The 12,289-nt window shown below is 40.6% G+C and overlaps 1 protein-coding gene across 2 annotated transcripts; it reads right to left on the bottom strand.

The window, feature by feature from the left end:
* Positions 1-645: 645 nt before the first annotated feature.
* On the bottom strand, positions 646-11,933 carry CCDC32 (coiled-coil domain containing 32). 2 transcript variants are annotated; one of them, XM_087722692.1, is made up of 4 exons: positions 11,779-11,933; positions 8,631-8,889; positions 6,467-6,623; positions 646-2,452 (listed from the first exon to the last, which is right to left on the bottom strand). In XM_087722692.1, exons 2-4 carry the CDS (start codon positions 8,875-8,877, stop codon positions 2,308-2,310), a joined length of 549 nt encoding a protein of 182 aa, XP_087578818.1. In that variant the 5' UTR covers positions 8,878-8,889; positions 11,779-11,933; the 3' UTR covers positions 646-2,307. The 2 variants fall into 2 exon arrangements, with proteins under 2 accessions (XP_087578818.1, XP_087578808.1); XM_087722682.1 differs by lacking the exon at positions 11,779-11,933 and adding an exon at positions 11,611-11,767.
* Positions 11,934-12,289: the final 356 nt, after the last annotated feature.

Below are 12,289 nucleotides of genomic sequence, written 5' to 3'. Positions count from 1 at the left end.
ACATAGAAATATTCAGAACAATCTTCTTTTCTTTTCTAAGGATCAGTCCCATGCAGGTGTGGGATTCTACTGGTTCAGACCGGTTCAGGCGAACCGGTAGTTCTGGTAAGCAGCGGAGAGTGAACCAGTTTGCGGCCGCCTGCTCGTCCCTGCTCCATAACTGTTTTTATCGGGAAACAACAAACTGCACACACATGCACATGCGCAATCGCCACTATCCCTGCTGTGTAATCAGCTGTTCATTGGAGTGATTGGGAACTGTGCATGCATGTGTAGCGCACGTCAGGCATGTGCGCGCAAAGCGAACCAGTTGTTACACTGGTAGGCTCCCACCTCTGGTCCCATGCACCTGTTGCAGGATTCATTGCACAGAGGTGCATGGGACCAATTTTAAAATAGCCAGGTCAATCGCCCCACAATTTTTGTTTGATATTTTTGGGTGACTATAAGCTATATAGACACAATGACATTAGCGAAGAGAGTGAGTGTTTGTGGATTGGGGTTTCATTCTTTGATTAATAACAAACAAATGTTTACATGCTTCATTTTTGCTCTTTTACACCAGCCAAAATGCACCTATTTCTCTGTGAAAAAATAGTTTGGTGAGTCATCTCTATTCTAAAACATTTACCAAATCACCCCAAATTCATCTACACAAAGATATATATTTTCCACTGGATGTAGACAGAAAACATCACAATCAACTTTTAAAGTCTTAATTATACAAGTAGACAATATTCAGATTACAGACAAAGCAAAATCAAACTATACAATCCACTATTCATATTATATTTCCAGATTCAGAAAATCCAGTTTGGCTACATTTGAAATCAATTCAGTAAAGAAATAATATGTAAACTTCTCAAGTTTTCAACATTTTGTCTAATACATTTGGTGAATTTTTATTTCCTGATCTGTTTCATAAAACAAGATATCTCTTCAATTTTAGAGAAGAAATAACAATGACCTGCATTTAAACAGACATCAGAACTTCCAGTTGAGAATTTCAGTGCAAAAAAGAACAAAACCCCACAGTGGGAGTATCATATCATTTGCCCAATATAATTATATGCTGTCTTACAGCTAAACCAACGCAAATAATTGTTGCACTCTTTTTTTAAAAAATGAGTTGTTTTTCTCCTTACTCAGACCTATCAAGGTGGCATGTAGCCACTCAGATTTGACTACATAACTTTGCCAATTGGTAAACAATGAAATTCAGATAGCGGCTGTCCTCATTTTTTTCCATATATAGTTGTTAATGATAATTTCCATGGAAATAGAAAAGAAAAAGCATTTTTTTTTAAAAAAAAACATCCAAACAGCATATAGTGGACAGCAAACCAATGAAAAGAAGGGTTGGATGCAAAAACTATAAAGGCCTGGTGATTAAAAAAGGGGGAGAGAGAAAGACCAAAGCTATGTTATAGCATTGAATGGGAGAATGACCTCCTAGCAGTCTTCCCCCACCCACCCCACAAAAAACTCCAAAATGGGAAAGTTACTACAAAAACTTGCATTTCTGTTCTGCCCTTATATCAAACTTTGTCTTCTTCATTCAACTGACAGCTCTGGGTTTTTTTCTTCATTATGCATTGTCTTTTACTTTTTGCAGCAAAAGAAATAAGAGGAAGAAAAAGTGTGGATAAGTATTAGCCCAAAGCAAAAAATAAAAAAATGAAAAGATGGTATCAATCCTTAGATGAAATGAATGATAAAAAAAGAAATAGCCATAACAGAAAAAAGCTACACAAAGTAGGACAATTTTTTTCTACCCAGCATTTCTTGTGTTTTTGCTAGGAGGTGCTTATTCCACCCAAGGATGAAACTGCAGTGGTGTGGCTCAACTTTTAGCCCAAAAAAATCATGGCAGACATTTTTCACTTCCCAGGGGAAAAGGTACAGATCTTCGGAGGTTTTTTTTTCCCAAGTTGGGAAAAAGATACCTGTGGGTAAATCAGGGGAGATGTGAATGATGGAATTATATTCTGCGAGGAAAGTATTGCTAAGAATTTTTCCATAGATGATCATTTAACTGCAAAATCTTCTCTGCATTTGAAGGAAGAGGATTTAAACCTGTTTGCCAAATTAAGTTATTCTATCACGTTTCGTCGTCTTAACCAATTATACACAATTAATTAAAATCTGCAACATTACGTATGACTTTAAATCAGAATCTGTACATTATAAACTTTGGTGGAGAGAAAAAATCCACAAGGTCTATTTCAAACAAACTCTATCCTTCTTTTGGTATTTTCACCCAACGTGCCAACAGCCATCCGTGCTGCAAGCGAGATCCGAGTGCATTCACTGTTCTACAGGCGCAGGTTCTTCATCTTCTCCAGCCTCTTGCTTCTCAGGAGGAGCTCCAAGAGGGATGAGATACTGGATCTCCTCACTGCTGACGGCCACCTTCTCTGGTTGTAGCCAACGTTTCAAGTATTCCAAAGTACTGAGAAGAAGCAGAACAGCAAGGTTACAAGAGCAGCTCACAGTAAATAAATAAGACAGGCGTTAACAATATGGAGCCTACAGTCACCAATAAAGGACTTTAGATTAGTACAGGGGCCAGCAACCCGTGGCTCTGGACTGGAGCCACATGTGGCTCTTTCAGCCCTCTGCTGCGGCTCCCTGTCGCTCAAAACATGTGTCACAATTGCCAATGTGCGACACCCACCAGCACACAATTTATTGAGCTTTTCGACCCCCAGTAAGCCAATCATGGATAAATCCAAGAGAGGAAAAGTTTCAGAAGAAAACAGAACCTTTAATTCAAATACACATGCTGGTTTTGTGGGTGCTCAGGAAATAGTCAGGCACCGGAAGGGATTTGTGGCTCCCGGTGTTTTCTTTTTTGTGGGAAATGGGTCTTTTGAGTGTTTAAGGTTGCCGACCCCTGGATTAGTACATCAGGCTTTCTGCACCAATTTTTAAAAACAAGCAAACAAAACTACAATTTACTTGCTAGCATGCTTCAGCAGATCAGGGTCTGACAAAGATCATAGAAAGATAGTTTCTTTCTTGGAAAAAGTTGGTTTGTGACTGTCCATATCAGCCATTTTTGTCAGTAGGCAAATCTCCCAAGGTAGTTATTTTCTGAATATGACCATGAGGTTCGCTTCAAACTCACATGAGCCTGTAGTTGAGAAAGACTAATTACCCCTGAAACAGGCAATGATTAAACTATTCATTCATGTATGCAAGGGCAGAATCTGTTTCTGAAATATACCTTCTCTGAAAATTCCAGTAGACTCCCCATTTGGTCATGCTGAACCCTGATAAGATTATGGGAATTAAGCCATTATGGTCTGGAAACTCCCATACTGACTTATCACAACACCGGCTACAGTAATCATAGCATAGCTAATAATATGGTTAAGCAGACTGTCACTTGGTGAACTAGGTCAGTTCCTCAAGACAAGTTAGTTCACAGGGTTATTATGAGAATGGAATAGGAAGAAGCAGCACATTAAATGCCTTGACTTCTCTTTTGAACATAGGAAGGCTATAAATGTAAATTTTGTTTTTAAATTATTATTTTTTACAGTGTTACATTTATAGCCTTCCTATGTTCAAAAAAGAAGTCAAGGCTTTGCTTAAAACTAATGTTTTTCTGCTGCTGCAAAGTCTCATGGGAGCAGAGTCCCAATATTTGCTCCCAATGGAATCCATAGCAAATTGTACACACACACACACACACACGGATAATGACAACTTAGTTTCCTATTTAAATAATGTTTCTACCACGAACATTCAAAGAAGTATGCAAAATGTCAAGAGTCAAATCAAGACAACTTCTCCCCTAGGACTCTAATTTAACAAGTCTGTAGAAAAGTGAAGAAGAAAACATTCACTTGTGAAACCAGATTTCCCAGGTAACAGGACCACAGTAATTGCTTAGCAAAATCAAAGAAAAAATAATAATAGAACTGGGTTTTTGCAAACTAGAAGGGCTTGTTCATTATTTCAATTTCCTTGAACAAAAGCTTCGAGGCGTAAAATGCAAATTGTGAAACGTGCAGGTTTTACCCAATATGCACGTTCTAATTTATTTTTCACTAGTTCAGGGGCATTTTTTTCAAACCCATACAGGAAAGAGAAAAGGGTGCAATAAAATAAAACAGGTTTTTTTGTTTGTTATCACATGCTAGTGCAGTCTCACTGGCTTTGAAAATGCTAACCAGGCTGCTACCCAAAACTGAAAAGAAGAAATATCAGCCTAGTTGAACTGAGAAAGAGCAGTAGGGAAAAGCAGTCAAGCAGTCAGAAACATAGAAAAGCCAGCAATGTATTCAGAAAAGTTTGGGAGTGGAAGAGGGTGGTTGAAGCGGGTAGGACCATGATGGTGAACCTATGGCTGGAGGGCATATCTGAGGGCATGCAAGACGTTGCCCTATGTCAACTCCAGCGCGCATGCGGTGCTGGCCAGCTGATTTTCAGCTTTCCAAAGGGCGGGGGGAAGGTCGTTTTCGCCCTCCCTAGGCTTCAGGAAAGTCTCTGGAGCCTGTGGATGATGAAAAACGGTACCAGAAGTTGGTTTCTGAACTTCCAGTAGGCTTGTTGGGCCCGTTTTTCGCCATCCACAGGCTCCGGAGGCTTTTATGAAGCATGGGGAAGGCAAAAAACAGTCCAACGGGCCTACCGGAAGTCCAGAGGCTTCAGTGAGGCTTGCGCGCATGCACAAGGGTTGTGCGTACATGTACGGGGGGAGGGCATTGCATTATGGGTGTGGGCACGCACACACTATCACATGCACGCGCACCCTTTTGGCACCCGAGCAGAGAAACGTTCGCCATCACTGGAGAAACAGGGATATGTGTTTTTGCATAATATGTAAACAGAAATATATCTCTATATACTGTATTTTTTGGAGTATTTATTATGAAAATGGGCCCATTTTTGTCAAAAAAGGGCATTTAGGAAGCTTATAGAATGCACGTTTGCAAGTTTAATAACATTTATATGCCGCCCAGTCCCGTAGGACTCTAGGCGGCTTACAGTACAGAAATAAATAAATAAATAAATAAATAAATAAATAAGGAAAGAAAAGATAGCTTTAAAAACAGCACACCATGCACTCCGTTCTAAATGGGGCTGGACCGTATTTAGGGGTCAACAGCCCCAGGCCTGCCGGAACAGCCAGGTTTTAATGGCTTTCAGGAAGGCCAGGAGAGTGGGAATGCTCCTGGGGTGGGGGCAAAATTGAGCAAAAAACAGGCTGTGGTTTGCTTATTTCTGCCCTCCCCAGCCCCCAGGAGCTCTTGAAAACCTCCTACAAGCTATACATGGCCATTTTGGTGAAGGAGGCAGGGTTTCAGGAGGCAAAAAATGCTGCATTCAGTGTATAAGACACACCCAGATTTTCAGCCTCTTTTTTGAGGGAAAAAGATGCCTCTTATACTCTGAAAAATACGGTACATAGGTGGGTAGAAATGTTATTATTTTTAAAAAGAATAGCTTTGGGAGAAGTGCAGAATAGCCTGTATTGTATGTGCTGAGAAACTGGAATCTTGAAAATGGAAAAAAGGAGGAAACTAACCCTACAGGGAAAGGCAGCAACACTTACCCAGTTAATGAAGGATAATGATATTTTGAAAACAAACTTCAGTAGAGTTAAAACAGTATTATTCAACCTTAGCAATGTTTAGATGCAAAGGCTGGTTGGAGAATTCTGGAAGTTGAAGTCCACACATCTTCACATTGCCAAGGATGAGAAACTCCAGAGTTAAAACAACAGTTTTTTTCCCAAAGGTTTTCCAGTAATTGAGCATTGAGAATAAAATGAAAGAAAGCAGGTACCGTAGTTTTGAATTACAGATTTGTAATCCATAATTAAGAGGATGTTGGACTGCAAGAAGAACCAATCAATCACTTGCTAGTCATTTCAACTTAATGAACAGCAAGCAGAAACTTTTAATCTTTGGTACCTGTGTTACAAGCAGGCAATGAACGAAATAAAATGCTTAGATTTGAATGAAAATAGAAGGGGAAGATTACAGATAAGGTAGACAAAGAGGATTTAAAAAAAAAAAAACCTTACAGGAACATCTGTAATACAACTGCAGGTTAAACAGACATGTTGAGATGGTAATTGTCCAGAGTTACCAGACAGCAAGCTTGATTTACTGGCATCTCACTCACAAAGTATCCAAAACACATGCCATCATTTCCCCAGATTAGCCACAAATATTAGTCCCAATCTTGCACATGTGGAAATGGAAATACGTTTTTGGTTGGGATAAGTAAGAAAGTAAGACATACGGTGTTTGTAGAATTCAATTGGAGCTCCTTCTAAGCGTACTTCGAGCTGACCTTTGTCCCTAAAAACATTCTTAGGTGTAAAAGAAGCCCCTACAGTATAAATAAATCCCCCAAAATATCCTTTTCCCCCTAACACTTGAAATTTCTACAAGACAAATATTAAAAAGAGGTGTTACGTATAAAATATTTATTACACAAGCATTACCTCTCATCAGAATCTGTTCCCTCCAAATAAAAGTCAGATTCGGACTTCTCCTGCAGAAACCTGTCCCAACTTTCTTTCTTAGCCTGAGAAAGTGTATGCAGGATATCTTTGGATGTCACTTCCTGAGACAAACCCTTTATTCTCATTAATCTTCTCTCTGAGGAAAGAAACAAACTGATAAAGGAAGAATGCACTCTGTAGGGAAATGAAAACCAGTGGGCAGGTTAAAGCGAGAAATGTTCAGTTCTACTCTTGAGGTTTTGTATAAATTGTAACCATATTAACAGTTGTTCTGACCTAGGCTTCCCAAGAGCATGAAGCAAACTCCTTGTCCTGACAAAAAACCCTTTTTATTAATTTACTGTGAATTCTGCTCATTCAGCAAAGTCTTTCAAGAGAGGATTTACAGTCACAGACCTTATCTGGCTTGGAGAGCTGCCAATATCTGCCAAACTTGGCAAGGAATCTCGGAGAGTCACGAATCAATTAAGTGAACTACTTGTCTCCTGCAAACTCCACTCCCCTTTCGCTCCTCTTTTATTTCCTCTGGTAGGAGCCATTCATCGTCCACCTGTGGCCATTGTCCACTCCTTACTCCCAAGTTGACTCCTGTTCTTTAGCTGTTCCCTTCGTCTGGCAACTCTACACATGCACTCACTGGGAACAGGCTCCAGCTGTTTGTCTGCCTCACTGATGTCTTACTCTGAAGGCAGCTGATAACTGTCATATGGCTCTGGCCCCCTCTCTGTTTTCGACACAGAGCCCTCATCAGAGCCTTCCCCAGACTCCAGGACTGGCCCGTGTTCCTCCCCAACCTCTTCACTCTATGAATCTGCTGCCAACTCCTCTGGCCTCTGGCCGCTGACAACAGTGTGTATACTCTGACAGACCCTTTTAATGTCAAAGCTTCATGTCAGAGCTTTATTTTGTTGGGGACTGGATAAAAAAACTATTAGGATGGACCAAGCCATTGTTTTAAAATTTTTCTTTTTCTTTTCCAAATCAGAATTTACTTTGAGAAACCTGTGCACCAAAGTGGCATTTAGATTTAAAAGAAGGAAGAGTTTTTACTCTTCTGTAAGGATCATGACTCTTAATTATTCCCACAAATATTTCACGAGAAAATGGACATCATTACATGCACAGCAGACAGGAAAAAGTGGAATAGAAATCTTTACATTCTTTAGGAATTTCATCCACATTAAGAAGAATGCCCATACTTCTTTCTCCCAATTGGCTGATAGATTAATTTCTTTTTTTTCCCACATGCAAATTATTGAAAAAGATGATAACTTCAGTTATATTTCTCACAGTTTCATCAAAAAACCAAATTAGATAAAATAGGCGGTGATTTTTCTTTCGCATCTGTGTAAAATTTCAGCTAGAAAAATGCGATAAACCTTAGTGTCACAAATCTTAAAAATAAAATGGTAATCTTTCTGATGTCACAGATTATCAGACAATATCCAGAAAAATGTGAAAGTACAAAATAATCACTTATGCAACTGATAAACCTCACAGATGTACTGTTTAAAAAGCGCATCTCTATCAGGCTTAAAGACTTTAACCATAATCCTTCAAAGCAGTATTTTTTAATAGCTTGACAACTATAAACAATATGTGCATTTCAGCTCCCAGAATTCCTCACACATGCTTGCTGTGAAATTCTAGTCCACACCTGTTTAAATTGCCAAATTTGAAAAACACTGCTTTAAAATTATATACAAATATGTGTCAGAAAAGATACCGTATTTTTCAGAATATAAAATGGAGCTTATAGAGTGCTCCTGGGGGCTGGGGGAGGGGCAAAATTGAGCAAAAAAACTGCCCATTTTTTGCTCATTTTTGCCCTCCCCAGCCCCCAGGAGCTCTCTGGAAGCCTCCTAAAGGCTATGCATGGCCATTTTGGTGAAGGGGGCAAAAAATGTTGTATTCAGTATATGACGCACCCAGATTTTCAGCTTCTTTTTTGAGGGAAAAAGGTGCGTCTTATACTCCGAAAAATACATATGGGTAGATTCAACATTCTCTGTGGTACATGATCCTCCCAACAATATCATTTGCTGTAGCTGCGATTGTAGGATTCAAAGTCTCACACATCCAGGTTGAAGAAAGTACCAACTCCTGTGAAAAATCCTAGATTAGAAAATACTTCGATACTGACCTAAAGAGGCCAAGTAGAGCTCTGAATCTTTCAATGGTACCCAGGGCTTCTCATTCACTTGCAGAGAGGGGCCTGTTACTTCCATCTGATTCTCCATCACATGAATGTAAGAATCTGCAAAGGAATCTGCAAATGCATTATTGGACTCTTCATTCTGATCTGGATGTGGCAGAGATGAACAGATTTCAGTCCAGAGGTCCTGGCTGGAAACAGCAACTAGAGAATCAACACTTTCAGTCATGATCATGATGCAGCAATTCTGAAAAAAAAGGAAAAGAAAATGATGTGTGAGTTATCAGGTATATAAGATTATATTGACATATATCCTTTTTCTTTTTTTACTTTGGGACCACAAGAAGAGTAACTTTTTTTAAAAAAAAGCAGATGTATAAATTTTCTCAAAACTCTAAAATTATTTAAAATTATTGGTGTCAAATTATCTGTTGTAGCACATACAAAACTTTGCCAACTCTTCCTTTTTTCCAAGTATTTATAATCAAAATGTTCAGGGAATTTTCTACAGAAAAAAGATTCTAGGCTGGAATACTGCAATGTGCTCTACATGGGGCTGCCCTTGAAGAGTATTCGGCGACTTCAGCTGGTCCAGAATGTGGCCGGGCGAGCGATCGTGGGTGCACCCCGTTTCACCCACGTAACACCTATCCTCCGCGAACTGCACTGGCTGCCTGTTGATCTCCGAGTGTGCTTCAAGGTGCTACTTGTCACCTACAAAGCCCTGCATGGTATTGGATCTGGGTACTTGAGAGACCGCCTACTGCCAATTACCTCCACTAGGCCGATACGATCCCATAGATTAGGCCTCCTCCGAATCCCATCAGCCGGCCAATGTCGGCTGGCAACTACCCGGAGGAGAGCCTTCTCGGTGGCTGCTCCGACCCTCTGGAACGAACTCCCCGTGGAGATTCGTACCCTCACCACCCTCCAGACCTTCCGCGTAGCCCTTAAGTCCTGGCTGTCCCAACAGGCCTGGGGCTAAAGATTTAACCCCACTCGAATTGTATGACTGTTGTGTTTTTAATGATGTATCGTTTTTATGTCTGTGACCTGTTTGTCCTCCCTCCCCTTGAGTTGTGAGCCGCCCTGAGTCCCCCCAGGGAAAAAGGCGGCATACAAATAAAGCATCTCTCTCTCTCAACTTTAAACATCTGGGAAGAAAATATTGTAAACTGAAAATAAATTTTTACATGTTTTGATTCCACAGAAAATTAGCCATTTTAGAACTGGATTGTCTGCATAAGAAGCTTTATTTATTTGTGTTCTGCCTTTATTACTTTTAGAAATAATTCAAGGCAGTGAACATACCTAATGCACCTTCCTCCTATTTTCCTCATGATGACAACCCTGTGAGGTGGATTAGGCTGAAAGAGAGTGACTGGCCCTAAGTCCTCCAGCTGTCTTTCATGGCCATGGCAGGGTTAGAACTTATAGTCTTCTGCTTTCTATCCTGGTGCCTTAAATACCAGACCAGTGATGGCAAATCTTTTCAGTACCAGGTCATTCAGCGTTCACTCCCAGATCATCTTGCAAGTGTCACCCCTATGATCTCATTGGATTCCACTGATCCATCATGCAACTTATAATGCATTTCCATGCACATGAGTTCATTGAGATTTAAATCCAAGCAAATAGGTTATAGATCTGTAATCACTATTACTCATCATCATCATCATCTTAGCTATTGTCTATCCACTGCAAGATGAAGGCCTCTTCCGCATGTTTCCAACCAATACAATCTTGAGCTTTCTTTTGCAAATTGGGCCCGCAATAATTGCTGATGCCATCAATCCATCTTGTTTTAGGTCTCTTTTGTGGACACTTTTTATCAAGTGGGATCCATTCTATGACTGCCTTGGTCCACCTGCACTCAGTGCTTTTTTGCTACGTGATTAGCCCATTTCCATTTCAATTCTTTTACTCTTTTGATGATATTGTATATTTTCGTTTGTTCTCTAATCTATCTGCAGGATGGATGCCAAGCAGGTATATTTCCATGGCTCTTTGCGTCATTTCCAGCTTTTGTATCAATTGTGAGGTTGGTGTCCATATTTCACTAGCATATGTTAGAATAGGTAGCAGAATTACTACCATTACTACGGTAAATAATAACAACAACTTTGCAAAACTGCGAAGAATGCTGGCATTGTCCTTACAGTGCAATTTACAGATTCAGTCTGAACTTTAAATTGATACGCCTCTACCTTTATCCTCATATATCATCTTAAGGCATAGCACCAGAGCAGTGTTTATCAAGCCCAACAACTTGTGTGGACTTCAGTTGCAGAACTGTCCAGTTAGCATATGAATTCATGAACAGCATTCCCCAGTCCATGCATCTTAAAGTTGCTAAAATTGGGAAACACTCAACCTTGGAAGCACCAGAGACTTCCAAGGTAAATTGCTTCTGTAATGTAGGTATATCATAGACTGTGACAAAATCAAATGCCAGCGTCTTATAAAACACATATTTATGACTGTGCTGAGCTGTTAAATGCTTTCAATTGAAAATCTAGGAAAGTTTGGAGTAGTCAGTGATAATGCTACCATAAAATTGGAAGGGACCCTTTAAGCCATCGATTTCAGCTTCTGTTCCATGGAGAAATCCAATTTGGAGATCCTCAGCAGATGGCTGCATTAACCCACCTGAACATCCCCAAGAAGAGTTCACCACTTCCCTAGGGGGATTTGGTTCTGCTGTGCAATTTACTCCTACAGAGTTGGGGTTTTTCCTAATTTCCAAGCTACTGTCCTCCAGATGCGTTTAGCCATGCAAAAGTCCCAGACCCACTGAATTCCGAGTGCTGTGATCCAGAACAGCTGTATTGCTATCCTGGAGAAAGTATTGTTAGAAAAGCCTTTCAGATTAAAAAAAAATGCCTTTGAAAATTAAAACCCTGAATGACTTGGCCAATTAAAAAGAAAAAAGAAAACATGATACAGACACACCGCGTGCCCCACCTACCAAGAGAGGTGCATTGCCGAAATAGCACTGATCTGGAGACACAGAAACGGAAGGCCTTCGACAATGATCTTCCCAGGTGATCGCTCCCGTTCTGCAACGCGATGGGTTTTCCCCCATCCAGCCACACCCGCCCCCTCCGACTTGATCGGCGGCTCCGACTCTTCCTACCTGGATGCTTAAACCTGCCGCGAGTCAAACCCCGCCAAGAGAAGGAACTGAGCTAGCGGGTCCCTCTCGCCTCCACTCTGGCCAATGGGCGACGAGAACGGGAACGCAGGTAAGAGAAACCATCAATCCCCGACAATTAAAGATGGATCGCTGTCTCGAATGGGATTCCTATTTAACTTCCGGTTCCGTTATAGCCCGTTGTGGCGGTCTTCCATGTGCGGGGCAGGAGTGCTGGAAAGACAGACCTCAAAGAAAGTTGGGGGAGGGAGGCATTAAATCCGAGCGCTATTCCCATAGGGGAAAAAAGAAAGCATATTCATCCAGGGAGAAATACGGAGGTGAGGAAAAGACAAGATTTATTTCCTAGAGAAAGCGAGTCTTTAATATCGCTAAGGAGCTTCAACGTCGCTTGTTTTTGCTTCAGAGAGCCCGCATATGGAGATGCCCAATAGCAACGGAAGTGGCAAACGTCATCTTTTTAGTCTATCTCTTTAAAATAATGAAAGCCTCT

This window comes from Thamnophis sirtalis, unplaced genomic scaffold (genome assembly GCF_051295495.1).
Source record: "Thamnophis sirtalis isolate CommonGarterSnake01/CBP01778 unplaced genomic scaffold, rThaSir2_p1.2 scaffold_1, whole genome shotgun sequence".
NCBI classification, from domain to species: domain Eukaryota; kingdom Metazoa; phylum Chordata; class Lepidosauria; order Squamata; family Natricidae; genus Thamnophis; species Thamnophis sirtalis.
Note: the sequence above shows the minus strand (reverse complement) of the source record. Positions and strands in the feature narration are given on the sequence as shown.

Excerpts from the sequence above, each read along its gene's own strand:
- CCDC32 (XM_087722682.1), bottom strand. The coding sequence starts at position 11,727 with ATGGGGGAAAACCCATCGCGTTGCAGAACGGGAGCGATCACCTGGGAA. Across the intron at positions 8,890-11,610 it reads TCGGCAATGCACCTCTCTTG|AATTGCTGCATCATGATCAT; the intron begins GTAGGTGGGGCA and ends CTTTTTTTTCAG. Across the intron at positions 6,624-8,630 it reads GCTCTACTTGGCCTCTTTAG|AGAGAAGATTAATGAGAATA; the intron begins GTCAGTATCGAA and ends TTCTTTCCTCAG.